Source organism: Mustela nigripes, chromosome 13, assembly GCF_022355385.1.
Source record: "Mustela nigripes isolate SB6536 chromosome 13, MUSNIG.SB6536, whole genome shotgun sequence".
In the NCBI taxonomy this organism is placed as follows: domain Eukaryota; kingdom Metazoa; phylum Chordata; class Mammalia; order Carnivora; family Mustelidae; genus Mustela; species Mustela nigripes.
Window position 1 is genome coordinate 118,427,620 of NC_081569.1, and position 20,193 is coordinate 118,447,812.

At 40.1% G+C, this 20,193-nt stretch overlaps 2 protein-coding genes across 9 annotated transcripts in view; one reads left to right on the forward strand and one right to left on the reverse strand.

Moving 5' to 3' along the window:
• The window catches only part of EML5 (EMAP like 5), a 181,319-nt gene extending 171,991 nt beyond the window's left edge, over positions 1 to 9,328 (forward strand). Inside the window, exons 37-44 of the mRNA XM_059373561.1 lie at positions 672 to 786; positions 2,041 to 2,229; positions 2,401 to 2,573; positions 3,854 to 4,016; positions 4,421 to 4,524; positions 5,021 to 5,174; positions 5,635 to 5,735; positions 6,006 to 9,328. Of these exons, the coding sequence (XP_059229544.1) occupies positions 672 to 786; positions 2,041 to 2,229; positions 2,401 to 2,573; positions 3,854 to 4,016; positions 4,421 to 4,524; positions 5,021 to 5,174; positions 5,635 to 5,735; positions 6,006 to 6,042 (1,036 nt within the window). The 3' untranslated portion in view covers positions 6,043 to 9,328. The remainder of the gene's footprint in view (positions 1 to 671; positions 787 to 2,040; positions 2,230 to 2,400; positions 2,574 to 3,853; positions 4,017 to 4,420; positions 4,525 to 5,020; positions 5,175 to 5,634; positions 5,736 to 6,005) is intronic.
• Positions 9,329 to 9,673: 345 nt separating this feature from the next.
• ZC3H14 (zinc finger CCCH-type containing 14) overlaps positions 9,674 to 20,193 on the reverse strand; it is a 52,693-nt gene continuing 42,173 nt past the window's right edge. For 2 of the 8 annotated variants that reach the window (XM_059373555.1, XM_059373553.1), the window contains 7 exons: positions 18,316 to 18,475; positions 17,313 to 17,545; positions 13,104 to 13,224; positions 11,626 to 11,762; positions 11,244 to 11,332; positions 10,375 to 10,481; positions 9,674 to 9,930 (listed from right to left, as the gene is read on the reverse strand). In XM_059373555.1, the coding sequence (XP_059229538.1) occupies positions 9,924 to 9,930; positions 10,375 to 10,481; positions 11,244 to 11,332; positions 11,626 to 11,762; positions 13,104 to 13,224; positions 17,313 to 17,545; positions 18,316 to 18,475 (854 nt within the window). In that variant the 3' untranslated portion in view covers positions 9,674 to 9,923. Of the gene's footprint in view, positions 9,931 to 10,374; positions 10,482 to 11,243; positions 11,336 to 11,625; positions 11,763 to 13,103; positions 13,225 to 17,312; positions 17,546 to 18,315; positions 18,476 to 20,193 lie in introns of all 8 variants that reach the window. The other 6 variants (XM_059373554.1, XM_059373552.1, XM_059373560.1 and 3 more) reach the window with 3 other exon arrangements.

Sequence of the window (20,193 nt, forward strand, 5' to 3'; positions counted from 1 at the left end):
TCATGTGAAAATGCAGTGTTTATGTGTCCAAGCAGTACATTTCCAGAAAGGATTGAGAGAAGCCCCGGGTATGAAGCACAAATGCAGTAGCTTTTGTCTTTCACATGGGCATGTTTTTGTCCTAAGACAAGCAGTTCATCTCACAGATAGAAAATAAAATTTTACATTCTTCAGACTCCCAAGTGAAAAACCATAAATGGGCTATATTCTGTCTTTTCCATATTACTCTGATGCTAGGGTTTCCCACATGCCACATACTCTGCACACCTCCGCTCGTGGGCAGCCGCTGAGTTGGGTGCTTTCATCACGGGAGGAAAGGTGCTTACCTTTTGGCCATTAAAAATAATCGTCTATAGCATAGCATCTGTAATCTTATTATCTGGCCTTACATTTTCATTATCACTTTAACATCACACATTATTTTTACACATTTTCTTAATCAAGAGAATACATTATGTAGGGGGGTGGGATCTAGGTAAGATTATGCTTATGTCAGAAAAATGAGGTAAAATCGGTTTAAACTGAATGAAGTACTGTGTATCTTAAAATTGCTCTAAAAAGTTAATATTGGGGCCTTTTTTTTCTATTCTGCTTATAATTTAGTATTTGTTTATTTCAAAAATTATTTGGAATAGCTAATAAATGCTTATTTTGGTTTGGGTTGTTACTAGGTCAAAAGAAGGAGGAGCAGTCAAACTGTGGGATCAGGAGCTGAGGCGATGCCGCGCCTTCAGGCTCGAGACCGGACAAGTCACTGACTGTGTTCGTTCTGTGTGCAGAGGCAAAGTAAGAAAGATGTTCCTTGAGCCATTACGGTGCGGCAGAAAGTAGAGGACAGTTACTCGTGGGGTTCTCTCACCCTCTGGCACTTGATGAATGATAGAAAAGATGAGTTTGCTTGTCGGCCATCCTCTGCCACCCCTGCTTCCGGTGCTGGGCCAGCCAGAAGACAGGGGGCCGCTCTTCTCAGTACTCTAGGCCAGCCTCTGTGTGTTCTTGAATCTGTTGGTTCAGCTGTGGTAGGCAGAAGTGGAATTTCTTGCCAGTCAACGCATTTTGATTAGACCAGCTTTTTTTTTAAGTACTCTCCCCTGCAACGTGGGCTTAAACTCATGACCCCAACACCGAGTCGCTCACTCTATTCACTCTACCAACTAAGCCGCCCAGGTGCCCCATCTGTTTGTTTTTTTTAAAACACCCATTACCATAAAAAATGTTGACAATGCATGAACTTTCAGTGAGTCTATTTAGAAATCATACACGTGTTATTCTCAGTCCATGTATGCATTGGTTAAACTTACCTTTTTAAAAATTTTTTATTAATGTATAATGTATTATTTGCCCCAGGGGTACAGGTCTGTGCATTTTCAGGCTGACACATCTCACAGCACTCGCCATATCACCTTCCCTCCCAGTGTCGATAACCCAACCACCCTCTCCATACTCCCCCCTCCCCCCAGCAACTTTGTTTCCTGAGATTAGGAGTCTCTTACAGTTTGTCTCCCTCGTGATCCCATCTTGTTACATTTTTTCCCCTCCATACCCCCCAAACCTGTCTTTCTGATTGACTTATTTCACTCAGCAGGATACCCTCTAGTTCCATCCACATCGTTGCAAATGGCAAGATTTCTTTTTTGATGGCTGCATAGTATTCCATTGTGTATATATACCACCAAACTTACATTTATACTTCCCTCAACTAAAATCCAGTACTTTCTTCCTGTATCCCAGTGCAGTTACACCTCCTTGTAAATCTTCAGCTTAAAATAGAGGCCAAGTTCAGACTCTGACGGGCAAAGCCAGGTGCTGGGATACTAGAGCACAGTTGTGTTCTTTTACATGGACTCTGCCAGGAAGCCCAGGCCAGTGCTCCTGCGGGTGTGCCTCTAGTCAAAGGAAACCGCAGGAGCTAAGGCCTGGCTTGCTCCTAGAGCAGTCACAGCAGAAAGTTCTTTGAAAGGAGGTCAGTAGGGTCCTTTTTAAGTTATTGAAAGCAACTGTTGTATTACATTAAATGTATTGGTCCCATTTGTGTTTTAGGGCAAGATCCTAGTTGGGACAAGAAACGCAGAGATCATTGAAGTTGGAGAGAAGAATGCAGCATGTAATATTTTAGTTAATGGCCATGTGGACGGACCCATATGGGGACTGGTGACACATCCTTCCCGGGATTTTTTCCTTTCTGCTGCGGAAGATGGGACAGTGAGACTCTGGGATATTGCTGATAAAGTACGTAGTTTTCTTTCTTGAAGTTAGAATTTCTAAGGATGGTGTAAGTCCTAAATTGCTAGCACTTAAATAACTATTTGAGAATTATATTGAGAATTTTTAAAAGAAATTGGTTTACTTTATAAGTACTCTATTTAATGTAGTTCTCTATGACTCTTGGTTCTTATGCAGAAGATGTTAAACAAAGTGAATTTGGGACATGCTGCCCGTACCGTGTGTTACAGCCCTGAAGGGGATATGGTGGCTATTGGAATGAAAAATGGAGAATTTATTATTTTGCTGGTGAGCTCTCTAAAAATATGGGGAAAGAAGAGAGACAGACGATGTGCAGTCCATGATATCAGGTTAGTCAACAAGTGGAATAGAATTTTTAATATATACATTCTTAATGACCCAGGTTATACTTGGAAACAGGTCCTTGGAGCCTATAGCATTTAATGACATCCTACACTGTATGCTGGAATGTGGCTGTTTGTATGCTTATTTACTGCTTGCTGCATTATCTACCCATTGGCACCAACTATGGTGCCTTATAACGGCATGTCCTTTGGGGGATGTTTGGCGAGTTAGTATCACACTGGATGTGTCCAGCAAGTTGAGTCATCCAAGAATTATGTTCCACTGTACAGAAGAGAGGCATCTGTCCTTTCTAAGTTGTCAACCTGGAGAATTAAAGTCGTAACTGCACATCTCAATTGAATATTTAGTCACTCAGTTAATGAGTTCTCATCAGGGCACCTGGGTGGCTCAGTTGGTTGAGTGCCTGACTCCCCCTCAAGTCACTATCTCGGTCCCGGGACCAAGCCCCTTGGTGGGCTCCCTGCTCAGTGGGAAGTCTGCTTCTCCCTGTTCCTCTGCTGCTCCCCTCTCAAATGAATAAAATACTAAAAAAAAAAATTAATACTCCCCAAACACCTATGCCCCAGACTCTGAATTCTTGAATGTTTACATTCCAGTGTGTAAGCTTATTTTGACAATGGCTACCATTTACTGGGTATTTCTGTGAGATCAAGATTTTTGAATCCAGTTGTTAAAAGCTTGCATTCTTTTCATTAGTAAAAACCCTTTTACACATAAAACCTTCCTCAGAATTTCAATATATATATAAACTTCCTGCAGACCCATTTTCCTAAAGAACCTCGACTGAATTGTCCCATACTATTTCCCATGCCCACTAGGCATGTGTTTGTCTTTTAAGGTAACTCCCAAACTTCAGGTAGTGTCACTTCATCTGTAACCTGAGGCAAATTAATCTGGTCTGTTTCCAGATGAAGGAATCCTAGCTTGGTAAATTTGGTGTATTATATAACTGAAAGAGTTATGTATATGTTAGTGGCTTTTTCAAAACTTAGATCTTTTTAAAGGAAACAGATGAAGAAACAGGAGCCACTTAAAACTGTAGTAGAGTGTAAGCTTTCTGTTTCATGTAACACACATAAAATCTCAATATACACAGTCAGTTGTGTGTATTCTGAGTAAAACTTGTATCTTTGGGTTAATCTACTTAAGGCCAGATCACACACGTACTCATTTTTGAGAGGCAGAAAACAAGTCACTGGTTTTAAATGTTTATGGGATTTAATGTGGTCTAATGTGTCTTTCACGTGTTTTATTACCTCTCCAGATTTAGTCCAGATTCCCGGTTTCTGGCAGTGGGCTCTAGTGAGAACTCAGTGGATTTTTATGACCTAACGTTGGGTCCCACCCTTACCAGAATCAGCTACTGCAGGGACATTCCCAGCTTTGTCATTCAAATGGACTTCTCTGCAGACAGCAGGTATCTCCAGGTACGATACCAGTAACAGAAAAGCCAGTTTACACAAGCTAATACTGTTAGCAGAAGCATTTACATCGGAGTTTTAGGGATGCCTGGCTGGCTCAGTCAGCAGAGCCTTTGACTCTTAAATCTCCAAGCTGTGAGTTCGAGCCCCACATTGGCCAATAACTTTCTGAAAAACTCCTGAGTTCCAGAACTTCTGAACTCTTGCCTTTATTTACTCTTCACTGTTTCTGCATTAATATCCTATTCTTTCTAGTCCTCGTCTCCATTTTTTCTAACAGGCTTTTGTAGTCATGGTTAATGTTAGGATGTTAGAAATATAAATCAAACAGCACACTGCCAGTTATCCTATAGCCTTCTGCTGTGTCTCTCACATAATGGAATTCTTGTCCCATTTTAACATGATACAAGGTCTCCACTGGTTGCTATAAACGACATGTCTATGAAGTGCCTTCAGGAAAGCCTGTTACGGATCTGGCCACCATGGATAGGATCACTTGGGCTACATGGACTAGGTAAGAACTGACTGAAGGTCAGCCAAGAAAACTGGAAAATCCTATTGCTCAACAGTTAGAGCCATTCCACTAGGGAACAGTAGTTGAGTTTTATGTTTGTTACCGTATCTTGAATTCTTCCGAAGAGGATGATGACAGGTTTATGCTGGAACTTCTATTCATTGAACACAGTCCCATGCTTTATCAGAGTTAAAAGCCTTTAAAGAGGCCCTGATGATTTTAACAGTCTGTTTAATAACAAGCAATAAAACCACATACTGGGTACTATTAAGCAATTGTATTACTTATCTAAAGAAATGCTATCTTGCAGTTATTAGAAATGGAACCTTATAAATTTGTTGTTTAACAGGTAACCATGAGTAGTCATCTTTTTTAATCCATCAAATTCCTAAAGCATAAAAGCATCTTTTAAAGTAACATAATTAAGTAGGGATTAATTAACAAAAACCTTTTCAGTGTTTGCTATGGTGGATTTTCTTTAATTCCTTCCCTCTAGTATTCTAGGGGATGAAGTTATGGGAATCTGGTCCAGACACACTGAGAAAGCCAATGTCAACTGTGCCTGCGTATCTCATTCAGGAATCAGCCTCGTAACAGGAGATGACTTTGGCATGGTTAAGTTATTCGACTTCCCGTGTCCTGAAAAATTTGTAAGTTTTTGTTTGGTTTTGGTTTTTTATGTAGCTTTACGAGTTTAGGTATCTGATCATTAGTACTTCTTCCCCCATAATGTAATACCTAAATATGTTACCGTCTTCTGATTTGGAAACATTTATGTTCCTAAAATCTTTTCAAAACTTCCTCAATCCCTTACTCTGAAGTAAAATCTTTTAGAAATCATCTCCCCATACCAAGTAACACCATCTTTGCAAACTATCCTAATAAAGCTGTGATTAGCCTTTTTATCAAACCTTTACTCACAAGTTTCAAATGCTTTTCCTCCGAGGAAAATGTTCAGAGTGCCTGGAGACATCTGACTGCCCAAATTTGGTGCAGATCTATTAACTAACATTAGTAATGCTGGCTGTGGGCCAAACTGCCTACCTCTCTTCATAGCCCATGAGAGAGATCTAGGGTTCCAACATCCTGAGCTTTCTCGTTGTTTTTCAGGCAAAGCACAAAAGGTTCTTCGGTCATTCACCTCATGTGACAAATATTCGATTTACCAGCGGTGATCGACATGTTGTTAGTGCTGGAGGTGATGACTGCAGGTGAGTAACTTTCTCAGCCGAAGAACAGACTATCTTACTAGTTATTAAGAGATCTAGTGTCACTATATCAGATGACAGACTGCAAGCCATCAACCTAGGAAGATAGCATAACTGGCCAGCTCAATGGAGGCTCATACAATGGCAATATGAAATAAAAGGAGTTAATGAAAAATTGTATACATTTATGATTTGAAAGCTCTTACTTAAACTTCTGAAAATCTAGAAACATAATGAACTCACTGCCTTTTTTTTTTTCTTTCCTGACTGCAGTTTATTTGTCTGGAAATGTGTACATATGCCTCACTGAAAGATATGGGCGCCAAGAAGACTCTCTATAAATTAACAGCCTTGAGAGACCAGAATTACAGAAGAGGAAACAAAACAAAACAAAAACAGAACCAAACCTTGCATGGGCAAGTGGTGCTAACTTAGGATTGTAACAGGGATAAATGCCCAGAGTCATCCAAACAGAAGACAGATAAGTTCAAAATATTTGCTGTATGCACTGGATAACTGTCCATAATCCATACACTGCCAGACAATTACTTAAAGAAAGGATTGAATAAAGACTTGGTGAAAGGCAGCCCCCCATTCTGGGGAAGTGTGCAAACTTGACACACCTGCCAGGGAGGCTTAGGGGACAGCACCTTTCAAAAAACAAAACCTTAAAAACCCAAGTTGCTTAATTTTCATCCTCTCTTTAGCAAACTGTTTTTCTTTTTTAGGATTTATATTTTATTTTCAAGGTTCATTATTTAATGACTTATTTTATCCTTGTGTTTACATAAGGAAAGGAAACACACCATCCCGTAAAGGATCACAGTTTTTAAAGGGCAAACATTATTTTCCCTAATGAAACACACACAGGCTTTACTGGAAAAGATAATGCTACTTAAGCATCGATAAACCTCTTCTTTAATAAGTGACATTTTTTCCCCTGGCAGTTTCACATTCAGGAACAAATCCCAAGTTAATAGTATATGATAACTACATTTTCATTTTTGAGCTGTTGATCCTTTTCAGAAGTCATCTCTATAACAGAGAAATTAAAACATGATTATAGTCTCATTAATGAAAAAGTAGTATGACGAAGAGTCCTTTCCAGTGGTGTACAGGTTCAAGTTTTAGACAGCAATAGTATTTAACCGGGAGAGCATACTGAATATTTAAAGATGTAGTGTAATAGAAACACTTGTTTAACATGTAGACTGACGTGTTCAAGGTCACATTTACAAAGCTAAATAATTTAGTAGCTCTTGAAATAAAATTTTTATAGCTTTCTTTTCTACTGGAAAAGTTATTAATTAGATGTATGCCACCCCATTAGGCTGACTTCCAAAAGGAATGAATACAGGTCCACTTGTAAAATTTGTCCATTAAAGTTCCTTTTTGGTGGATTAGGGCTTAACTCTTAGATATTTATCCCTATTCACTTTAATGCTGCCAAAGATCAGTACTTGCCGTTCAGGAATTTGCTGTTTAGCCTGTCCGTAGTTTCCTAAAGATGGGAGATTATGTAGATTACTACTTAAAATATATATTTTTCTAAGTGTGAAAAAGTTTAAGATGCTCTACTGGTCCTATGAATTTTTATTTCAATGTGTTAATTATCTCTATAGCATAACAGGTTTCTGAAAATCTCAGTCTGGTTCAACCTGACGTGAAGACTCCTGACACCTATTTTTAATGCCCAACACCTTGTAAATACTGAAAACAGAAAATGGCTGAACTGTATCACAGAAAGCCTAACCAGTGATTGAACATCGTCAGTTTTAAAGCTCTGAATAGTACCTGTGTCTGAAGACTGATTAAGGCATTAAGAAGCTTGATACATAAGGTCATATTCACATCAATGGATTCTCCTAAATTAAGCCCAATTTTAGAATATACTAATATTAAATGTCTATTCATGTGTAATAGAAAGAGCCATTCAATAAATTAAAGAAATTCCCCTGAACCACCACTCCCACTCACCCCTTCCACCTTTGAGCCTGTTGCAGTTTCAAATCTTCCTTCTGAGCCAAAGCTTCCCAGCTTTTGGCTAAAGAGAAATTACATTTCTATTACAGTACATGTAGAAACACTAATTACAGCCTTAGGTAAGTGATACAGATATAGGACAAAAATGCCTCTGCTGAATTCTCCAAGTAGCCAGCCAAGTAGGTCAGCTTCACAACTAAAACTCACATTGATCTGAAGTAGTTCTCCCACCACCCGCCTTGTTTATTCCAGCCATCAGCTAAGGGAAGGTGAATAACCATGACAGGTTATGAAGATTTTGACACAGAGAAATACTTTCGTGTGCAGTATTTTAAGCTCCTGAATTTGTCACCTGAGGCTCTGGCCCCTTCAGTCCTGTTTTTGTACAGAAATACGTGACAAGAGTGCGCCACACCTGGTAGCCACCTTGTTCCCTCCCTCGTTACAATGCTTTTTTGATGGTGGTTCATTTTAAAAATTTGTTGGATAACTTGGTCTAGAGTTAACGTTAGCTTGCCCATAAACCACAGCAGCTAAAAGGTAACACTGAACTCTTAAATGTGTTTCCAGGCAGTATTTATTAAATGGTAAAAAATATCTGACTTTAGCATGTAACTGACTTGTAAAATGGCTGAACCAAACCACTTAGGCCCCATTTCCCATTTATGTTCTTTGTAATGGAATTAGGAATGTCATTTATAGTGATACTAGAAGTCTGAATTTCTAGAAATACACCGTAAGATGCTTTACTTCTTTGTAGAAGGAATTTAAGTAGCACTGGAATGAACAAATGCCTTAAATTCAGAGGAGTCCACTTTTTAGAATGAAGCAGAATGGTCATTTCACCCCAGCCTAACTTCGTGAGAGCTCTGTGTTCTCCTGTGCACTGTCTTTCCTCTTTCAATGTTTCAAGTTTTTTCTTAGGAACTGGCTCAGCAAAGTGCAACTTACAGATGGTTTAATAACTGGTTAATTCTTTCTTCCCCCAGTGGAAAAGCAATGACCACAAAAACAACTGCTCGTTTATATGCTCTTAATCATGGACTTTTTTACACATGTTGTTATCCCTCCGACACATAAGTCAATGAACTTTTTTTTTTCCACAGTTAATTTGATCATGAGAGTGTTTGAGTCTTTATCTCTTTTGCATTAATTCGCTCTGTTCTAACCAACTTCTAGCTTATTTTTTAAAAAACTGCTGTACATCAAGTCCTTAAGATCAGTGATCCATTGGTTATTTAATTCTAAAGCATCTGACACTTTTGCCTTAACTATTTCAAAAATCACACACAGAAGATTATGTATTGATTCAGTAGTCCAAAAGTTTAGTCCTGTTTTGCAGTTTACCCATCAGATTTCTGTAATTTAGTCATTTAAAATATACTATTTGAATCTAATTTTTACATTTAAAAAATTTTCTGTGGTTCTGAAAATGTTATTTTTCAGAATGTGAGATATATGTACAGTTATGATCTTGTGAGCTCAAAGTATGTTTTCTGATACCTTCTGTATATAGCATTGTAAAAAAAAAATTTTTGTATAATTTTGTGATAATGCAGCCCCAAAATATTTATTTAAAAAGTGTATGTTAATAGTAAATGAAAGCATTTTAAGGAACTGTTGGATCTTTTTTGCATTTGTCATTCCGTTTTTACCCAACCCATCCTATCCCAGAAGGTAAGAACCATCCACTGAAGCAGCACTCAACCCAAGACACCTGTATGATCATGCTTTCAAACTCAATTCACTTAAAATTAAAAAGCAGGACTGAATGACTATTTTATGCTGCCTCCACTCTTTGGGCCGCCACTCTGTTTTCACAGTGTATAATCCTTGGGAAAAGGGAACAAAATCCAATGTTTTAGAATAAGGATGCTCCTCTCTCTCAACACAGAGCAAACTGCAGCCCCGCACTGCCACTGTCACCACGGGGTAAATGCGGATACTTGAAATAGCAGTCAGGGTGCAAACACGCCTCCAATGTTTTAATAGAATGTAGCTTTTCCTTGAACGGTCTTTCCACAGTCAAATAACACCCAATGTTAAAACCACTTAATAAACTTACAAACTTGAAAAATTAGACACTTCAGATAGGCAATAAACTTCATATTATGAAAGCAATATATTCCAAGTTTCAAAGGTTTGACAAGTTTTGCAGAATATGTTCACCAGTAGATGGAAATTCCAGTCTTCTGCCAAGTAGGACAGTCATTCACTGAGTAAACAAAAAATTTTAATTAACTGCTTTATGTTCATACATACCCAGCTAAGGAGTATTTTCACACAATATTTGTTCTACAAATTACAATAGGTAAATATCAGATTTTTAAAAAATTATATAAAAGCTACATAAAAGATAATGATGGCATGTATTTAAATTTATAGGCCATACTAAAGCTTTCTGAAACTCTCTTCCAATGATTTATATTACTAATGCCAAGAAAACTGATGTGAGATTTGTAAGCAGTGTATATACAGAAGGTAAATCTGATCTGGAGATACCTAGGTGAATAAGCAATCACTGGTAAAACGGAATTTGGAAACATTTTCCAAGGACCCTGTATAATTGAAACAGGTGAGAAAAATCAAAGTGATCTTTTCCCCCTAATCTGTAGACTTACAAATCTAAGAAACCATTAGAAAGACTTTTAATTTTTACCTGGTTTGAGGTCGAATCCATTTCAAGGCATGTCGTGGTGGCACAGTAATGGTGGGATGATAAAATGTGCAGTCGGGTCTTGTACACTGAGTGTTAAACCTGCAGTGCTAAATACAAACAACAATCTCAACATCTGCAAAGCTAATACCAGTAAAAACAGGGCAACATGAGAGAAACATTTAATGGGGCAAGAGATACAGATATTTTAATACTAAAACCCTGACAAATGACCCCCCTCTCCAACACAAAATTCTAGTCAAAGATTTCAAAAGGAACCTCAGGATACAATACAAACTTCTAATCACCCCGCACACTGGCCCAACATCCCTTCTATCCATCGTACCCCGGACGCCTTCATGTACAGCCAGCTGCAGCTGGGGGATACGATGGCCAGAGCGCGCATTCACGCTGATCACCCGAACAGGAGGAGACATGTCAATCGTCATACACAGAACATTAGAGCCATCAACGGAAGTACTACTGGACCTCATCATCTCAGTTTCTGACATGAGGTGGAATGTTTTAGAATAAAGATGCTCCTCTCTCTCAAAAAAAACCCACCCACATGCTTAGGCGTAGAGCGGAACGGAAACTAAGCAAAGGGAAGCTTCCCCCCGAAAGCCTAGAATATTAACCTCTGTTTCAGACCTCTTAATCTTAAAGGACCAGCTGGGGGCTCATACAACTAAGAACCTCAACGTCTTAAAGACCATAACATTAACTCTAACAAAAACAGAGACTGGGAGATGGGGGATAGGGGGCAGGGGAAGACCATGGACATACAAGATGCCCAATTTGCTAGTGCTTTTACAGGCCTCAGAATTGAAAAGTTCCCACTAAATCATTTTTGGGAAAATGAAAATTCTTACTTTTGGATGATAGAAGGGACATTCCATTTTCTTACAAGCAGGGAAATAACGGCACAGTTGACTACTAGAAGGTGATGCTGGTGTTGCAACTGCTGACAAAAATAAGAAGATTGATCAAATTTGGCAAAATAATTTGTAATGCAATATACTGATGTTTTTATGAAAACCATTTTAAAAATATGAGAAGATTTATATATTCATTAGATAAAATACTTCAGAATGATACCAAATAGGCATATTTGCTCTTTAAAGACTGGTTAGGTTAACGGATTCTGGCATGATAATTTATAAAAGTCTTACCTTTTTTTTCCTTTAAAACAGTTTATAATCACAAAATATTTTCCATTTTTTACCTACTAGAGTAGTGCACAATGTCACTAACCTGGTTTTGGAGGCAGTACTGGAATTCTTCTACTCATGTGAGTGAAGGGACAATCTGGCTTAGTACATTTTGCATCATATTTACAATTTGGATGAACAAATAAACATTTTTCAGCAAATTTACAATTGGGGAAGGCTCTATAAAACAAAAACATTTTTCACATTTATTTTCAGTGCATGATTAGTTTTGTTTTTTGGTTTTTTGTTTGTTTTTTTTTTTGGTAGAGGCTCCTTAACTCTCTCTCACTACTTGTTTTGAGAAACAGAACAGAAACGAGGGAAACTCAATTTTTTCTTAAACTAAGCTCTATGTTCAACTTGGGACTTGAAATCACAACCCAGAAATCAAGAACTGCATGCTCTCCCGACTGAGCCAAACAGATGTCCAGGAAGCTCAATTTTTAAATGAGGCCAGGGCTCCTGGGTGGCTCAGTGGGTTAAAGCCTCTGCCTTCAGGTCAGGTCATGATCCCATGATCAGGGTCCTGGGATCGAGCCCCGCATCGGGCTCTCTGCTCAGCAGGTAGTCTGCTTCCCCCTCTCTCTCTGCTTGCCTCTCTGCCTACTTGTAATCTCCATCTGTCAAATAAATAAAAAAAAAATCTTTAAAAAAAAAAATGAGGCCAGGTTTGGGGTGCCTCGGTGGCTCAGTCAGTTAAGCTTCTGCCTTTGGCTCAGTTCAAGATCCCAGGGTCCTAGGATCAACCCCTGCATCAGGCTCCCTGCTCAACAGGGAGTCTGCTTCTCCCTCTCCCTCTGCCCTTTCTCAAATGAATAAATAAAAAATTAAGAATTAAAAAAAAAGTAAAAAGAAATAATGAGGCCAGATTTCAAAAAAGGACACAGTAATCTATTCCGAAGTCTAAGGCAGTAACAGATTTTCAACTCAAACCATGACCCTGAAAGACAAAAGGGTTTTTTGTGTTAAAAATCAGACCATTTCCTGTTAGATACTTTATGAAGTGAACTCAATCTACTGAGCATAATATATGTACAAGGTACTGCTCCAAAAAGACTCATTCTGTGGTCTCCCTCCATGTACATCCATATTATTCTTACACCCAAACTTCCTTAAAGGAGTCAAAACATGGAGTTCTGTTTTGTTTTTATCTAAAAGCCATCCTCAAAGGTCATGCCATCAAGTCCAAAATGTTCTGTCATTAACTGTAACTAATTTTGTCCCCAGTGCCTTGGCAGTTGTGGATCTGGACATGGACATGAACATGATGCACTCAAACCAGCGCAGCTAGAGAGAGAACTCTCTCCTTAAATGTACAGAAGCCTTCTCTCATCTCTCTGCTCCCCTAAACACACACACATGTATTACACATGGATGCTATTCTGGGAGGGCAACCATGAAGTGTCATTGCATTTAGTTATATGAATCAACCATGTCCACAGAAAAGAAAAACAAACAGAATAAGATCTAAGATCTAGAAATTAACCCAAAGATCAGAATCCGCTTGCTGCAGCTACTCACTTGCACGGTGAAACAGGATGATGGTAAGCACACTCATCCCCATTTTTACAGGCAGGCCAGTACTTGCAACGCTCCAGAAGTTTTTCGGGTTTCTGGACCACACTCAGTTCACTCATCTCAGCTAAAAGGGGGAAAAAAGTTAAAAGTATCTCATTAATTAAGATCAATTCAGTACATGGCACCTGTAATACATTTCCCTCAAAACCCAGTCTTAAAATCTTATGTTCTTCTATGTCACAATCATACAAAACAGTTCAATATTCTAGTTAACGGAGGTAAGAGCCTGCTAGTAGAAAAGGTCAGCAGGAAGGGGACTGCAGTTCTCACTGTGAGAGGCAAACCAGATAGAGACGCTGCAACTACAGCCAGAGTTCTCACCCTAAACTCCAATGCTCAATATTATTTCAGAGATGAATTAAAATATGAGAGAGAAGGTGAGAGAGAGGAAAGAACGTCCAAGTAGGGAACCAATAAAATGAAATGAAAACTGCAAACACAAGGTGAAAAACAATGTGAACCAGGGCACCTGGGTGGCTCAGTCAATTAAGCATCCAACTTTGGCTCAGGTCATGATCTTGGGGTCCTGGAATCAAGCCTACCAGGGAGTTGGCTTGAGGATTATTTCTCCCTCTCCACCTGCCCCTCCCCCTCCTCATATTCTCTCAAATAAATCAAACTTTAAAAAAAAAAAAAGAATGTGAACAAATACAAATATGTTCAGACATTGTAAGTGATACATACACAAAAGTGTTCGCACTCACTGAGGTATACACAGTTTGTTGTTAAGTCCACGTGGTAAACTCACATCAGTATGAGGAAAAGTTTTTTGCTTACAGTGGATTACAATGGGCCATTACCTACAGCGACCCACTAGATCACCCATCAGTGAGCCTGGCTGGGTGTGAGATGATTGGTGACCGACAGCCTTGGTGAGGGGGAAATAAAGGCAGGTAAAAGCAAGAGGAGAGCAAGTGTATGCATCATCCATAGGGCTCACTGCCTGCTACTCCCTTGCGAGGTCATGTCCAATGACCATGTCAATTGCTAGGGTGTGGGAAAGTGGGCCCCATGTTGCCAGACTGTTTCCTGATTCAGAGAAAGCAAAAAACCATTTCATATGACATACAAAGTTTAAATCCAGGCAACTAATGCCCATGTAAAATGTAAAAAAGCCTAATAAATTCACAACCAAAGGCGATAATGACCTGCCAACTTCTGGACCAAGACATCCTAGCTTAAAAAGAACAAAAAAGAAAAAGAAAGGAAAAAAAACAAGCATCATGGGTGTTACAAATTAGGATTCACATTCCTAATTATAAAAGCAAGTATCACTTCAACCACATTGCTCTAGTCCTCTTGCCTGAGTTCAGGCCAGTTCAAATTTGGCTCTGTAACTTAGCTGAGCTAGAGACTTTGGACAAGTCTCACCTAGTACCTCAACTTCAGTTTCCTTATCAAAGCAAAAAGAAAATAATGTCTTCCTTAGAGTCTTGTAATTGAATGGAAACAAAAATACAAAGTAGGCAACCAATCAAAACGTAACAGGGCAGCAGCTTACTGAGAACTTACTGATCTAGTGACCCAACCTCAGTCCTCATCACAGGAGAACAAGACACACGTATGCAGTCCTGGATCCCAAACAGGAGGACCATCAAAGGGCTACTATAAAACTATGCCAGAGGCACCTGGGTGGCTCAGTCAGTTAAGTGTCTGCCTTCGGCTCATGTCATGATCCCAGGGTCTGGGGAATCGAGCCCTGCACCAGGTTTCCAGCTTAGTGGGGAGTCTGCTTCTGCCTCTGCCCCTCCCCTCTGCTCATGCTCTCTCAAATAAATAAAATCTTGAAAATAAAATTTTAAAAAACCCACAACTATGTCTAATATATAGCTTTCCATGCTACTTTTAAAATAGTAAATAGCTCCATATTTATATGGATATATTTATATCCATAAAGGCATCCTTAGTCTCCAATAAAATCCTTGCATGCAGTTTTCTCCAGTTTTAAGTCTTTCTGATATCCTGCCTGCAGGAAATGTGTCTTACCGTCCTCCTAAAGAACATACTTTAGACTATGATATACACGTGGAAACCCACGCCAAATGAAAGAAGTTAACAGAATACCCAAGAGCAGACTGGCTGGAAAATGAGGTCGTTAGATACTCGTGGGCAGTATTAAAGAAGTTAAATACTTCATAAGGAAACATGATCTTCCTAATGGAAATGTCATATAATCAGAGGTCTTGATTCTGGTTTCCCCCCAACATTATAACCTCATAAGCCATTAAAACTTTTCCTGTTTTAAGTTTTAAGATGAGGCAAATTCACTTTTTATTCCAAGCTATAAACTTGCACTGCCATTCGGGGGGGAGGGAGAGTGCTGTTGTTAGCATCCTTGAAACACTGGACAAAAACTCAGCAAAAGCAATCACCAAGTTTCAAATTCCCTGGATGGAGGGGAAGAGTAAGAAAGACCAGAGCCTCTCTGTGACTGTTATTCAGTCTCTTGGGCCTCACTTACATTCTAACCACTACAAAGCTTCATTCTTGAGCAGCAGCTAAACGCTGAGAGTCCCAGATCAAAGCACTGGCACAGGAGGCTCCCCGCTCATCCGCCTGGCCTCCAGAAGGGCTAAGGCACTTGTGAAACCAAGACAAGAAGTCTAATGTGTTATTTACTGGGGGCACTGCAAGGACATATACACCAATAAAGCCTAATATGGACATCTGCATTTAAACAAAGTAAGACCCTAACTTCTTCTCTCACGTGAGACAAAATATACAGGGTCAGAAATCTGTACTGCATAACTATGGTAATTCTTTTTTTTTTTTTTTTAAAGATTTTATTTATTTATTTGACAGAGAGAAATCACAAGTAGATGGAGAGGCAGGCAGAGAGAGAGAGAGAGAGAGGGAAGCAGGCTCTCTGCTGAGCAGGGAGCCCGATGCGGGACTCGAACCCAGGACTCTGAGATCATGACCTAAGCCGAAGGCAGCGGCTTAACCCACTGAGCCACCCAGGCACCCAATTATGGTAATTCTTAACCACCTCGGTTACCATTTAAAAATTTTTTCTTCCTTTTTATAGGGTCAGACTTCCAATTCCCTCCACCAACCCAAACTAGGACATTTGGGGATGCCTGGGTGGCTCAGTGGGTCAAGCCTCTGCCTTCGGCTCAGGTCATGATCACAGGGTCCTGGGATCAAGCCCTGCATCGGGCTCTCTGCTCAGCAGGGAACCTGCTTCCCCCCACTCCGCCTGCCTCTCTGCCTATTTGTGATCTGTCAAATAAAAATCTTAAAAAACAAAACAACACCAAAAAAACCTAGGACATTACATTATTAACTCAGCCTAAAAGTATTCAGCTCAACAGCAGTATCTCCTCACTCACTCATGATCTCCCTCTAAAGGCTATTATCTTTTTAGGACCTGAAAAAGGTACTGACTGCATCTTCATGTCTCTGCCAAGACTGACTCGGAAAAATACCAAAACGCATTTTCTTTTGATACTATTCTTTTTTAAATTTTAATAATTGTCTCCCCTCCCAATGAAGGTGTTTTTCAACATTTTACAAGGTACAAGGAACATGACTACCATTCTCTTGTCACAAATGAAAAGGTCCAGCAGTATGTGCACCTGACAGTAGGTCTGGGGAGAGAACGATCCATCTGCCTAAAAGCAGGCTGTTATCTGAGGAGTTCATCTCGTTCCTACTAAATACTATTAATTAATTTAAACATAAGGCTTTGCTAAACTTCCAAGCAGTATCTTGATAGATTAGGTGAGAAACTCCTTTTAAGGGAATTTCAAAGAGGTATGAACAGAATCAAAATGCAAATTCATTTTTCTGCCAATTATAAGAGACTATTACTGTTACAACAAAAGGGAAGTAACAAGTGTAGTTTCTAAAGGGAGAAAGGAAGCAAGGTATGAAGAACGACGGCTGAGCCTTTCATAAGCACGGTTCCGAGGTACTTTGGCTCTCGGGGCTAAAGCCGACCGTAGCACGGGAGCCGGGAGCCCATACAGAACACACGCACGACAGTCTCACATGAACTCATTTTGTCTGAGAGAAGAAAAAAGGCCGCTACTGAATTATGAGAAAGAGCAAGGCCTCTACCCAGAATGCATCCCAGGTAGAGAGACTGGGCCCAGATTCCCTGCACAATGACAGCACCCTGGAAAGGGAAAATCTGAGCTCTCAACACACCATTTGGAAAGCTACCATCTGGGTCATCGAGCTGCCTGCTCGTCAAGTGCAAGTGCTGTGGGTGGAGGAGACCTCTGAGTCCCTTGTTTGAGGCTGCAGTTTGGTTTACAGGTTTCACTCCTTCAAAGCACATGTCCTCCTCTTGATCTGACATGTATCCTGGGGGGCTGGGGACACCATCCAGCGTCACTATAAACTTGGGACTTGCAGGTTTATCTGGTTGTACAAGATCTCTGCCAGACAGATAGAAAATACCATAGAATTAGGGAAACAAACACAAAACGCTGAGCCTCCTACAGTGCTCTTCAGCAGAACTATCGCTCCCTTACTTGGTGGTGGTCTCTTCAGTAGGAAAAAACCAAACACACAAACTCGGTAGGCCTTCCAGGAATGGCCTGCTTGGCTCCCGCCAACACACCACGGCGATGGCCAGCTGCTGTGGCGGCATCACCAGTGACCCTCCAGGCTGCACTAAGGACAATCTCCCCTCCACCCTGAACATCATCATCCAATGGATCTCCATAGGGTCACATGGAAATAAACTGGAAAATCCGCATCTACGCTCAGATCACATAGCCAGCAGTTCCATATTTACACTGATTTTATTATCGGTACATCTGTTCCTTCATAGAATATTTAGTCCATTTTCTAAGGGAGGCATCACCCCAACCCAATCTGCTAATTCTCTGCGCAGAGATTTCCTGATGTGATCACGTGACTTTTAAATTTCATTTCCTGAATGTGCTTTAAGGAAAGAATCTTATTTACAAAGCTAAATCATACATGGACTTCTTTGCAAGTTAACGGATTTCTGAACAAGAAAGAGGAACTGGAATTTCTGAAAACTGAATGGGCTTACTATTTATGCATGGCCTAGCGACTGACCCAATAAAAGCACTCTGCACTGGGGGCAAGGACGGGAGGAGGGGAGCTGGGAACGAACGGTTAAGCTGCGCTATCTCATCAACACAAAAAAGCTACACAAGAAAAAGAAACCATCTACCGTGTCTGCATAAGGTGTCCTGAAAGTACCCGAAGGGTATCTGCAGTCTTCATCCCCGACTCTTGGTTTGGTGCCACTACTATTTCCTCAGACAGCTTTGGCTTCTTCAGAATAAATGATCTTGTGTCTGCATGGACCATGGATTCCATGTCATAGTAATCTGAGCCAAAAAAATTGGCCATAAATGTTTACTTCTGAATATACCTTGCATTCCCAACATCACACATGTGAGAAGAACGTCAACCTTTTATATATTTTGTAATATTTTCAAAGGAAAATCACAATAGTTCTACCCAGGAATAGCGCTGCAATTCTGTGCCAAACACCTTTTCAAAAAGTATTCCTTTCCTCATAACAGCCCATTACATAAGCCTTCTAATCAATACTCCCTGACTACAGTACAGAATGGTTTTTATGTGAGACATCTAATAGGATATGAACAATATAAACTTACTCTAAGTACAACAGTATCTTCTAAAATTATAAACAAAACCCCTCATATTCCCTCAAACCATGATACTGAGGCTGCTTAAAAATTTTTCTCAAAATTTTCTTTTGTTCATTTTGCACAGTACCACTGAGAGAGAACACATTCTGACGAAAACAATTCATCAGGTGTAATTTCTGTCTGGTTGTACCGAGAAGACTGTATTGGAAAGGAATTAAGATAAATGGGCATTTAAAAAAAATACAGCAAAGCAAACAATGACCTTCAGGGCAAAAGGCCACAGTTCATGCCATCTCTAATATGCTTCTTAACCCTATTTCATAAAATATGCCAAGAGCCCAGACTGGAGACACCTGACCTATCGATATATGCCATCAACTGACAAGTTAATGAGTTGCACTTCTCTTAAGGTTAATAGGCAAATAAGAGATGAAAATCCACAGGATGTCCATTCATGTTCATTCAACTGAACAAATCCAAAACCTGAGAACTGAACACTGAGCTGGGTACAAAGAAGAAAAAAGTAGAAAGGTAGGTGTGCAAACAATTTCAAAACAGCACACCCAAAAAGCTAATCCTAAGAGAGTAAGTACAAGGTTTTGGCAAGAATACAGGAAACCACTCCAGCTGAGCAATCAAGACAAAGGCTACAGACGAAGGACAATTGAAGATGTTGAAGTAAATGAGCACGAGTAACCAGAGCGTTGCAGGCAAAGAAAACCGCATGGAAAAAGGCAAAGGCTTTCATGAGACACAAGGAATCTAAGACCTGCTGAGACACAAGGAATCTAAGACCTGCTGAGAAATGTGGTGTGGCTGAGGGCTGTGGCCGGGGTGGGGTGAGTGGCAGGGAAGGCCGAGGCATAAAGGATCTTGTATGTGTGTCAATGGCTTTGGATTCTGATCTAGAAGTGTTCAAGAATCGTGAGAGGTTTCTAAGGAGGGAAATGATACAATCAAACTGGTTTTTAGAACAGGCAGAATTAAGAATGGACTGTAGTCCGAGAACTCAATTACCAGGCAGTTGCCCAGAGGAGACAGTGAGGCTCCAAATTAAGATTCTCAACTCTGCCCTCCTGGAACCCACACACAAGGGAGAGAAGATACACTGCACACACCTCAGCAGCACCAGCACCTCACAGCAGCTGCATGTCCAAGTCCCAGCCTAGGAATGAGGCTGAGCATGCCGTCCCCTGTGAGGGCCGGAGAGCATGAAGACGCAGATGGAGCAGAGCGGTAGATGAGAAAGCGGACACAGGAGAGAGAGGACAGGAGAAAGAACAGACTTAAAACGGGGCAGGATAAATTTCAATTTTATATTTATTTAGTCTGAAGTCTTTGTGGGGCTCTCAGATGTTTAGAAGTTGAAATGAGAGAGAAATAAGAGAAGCGCTGAAGGTAAAAGAAGTGTTCCATCAAAGCACATATAT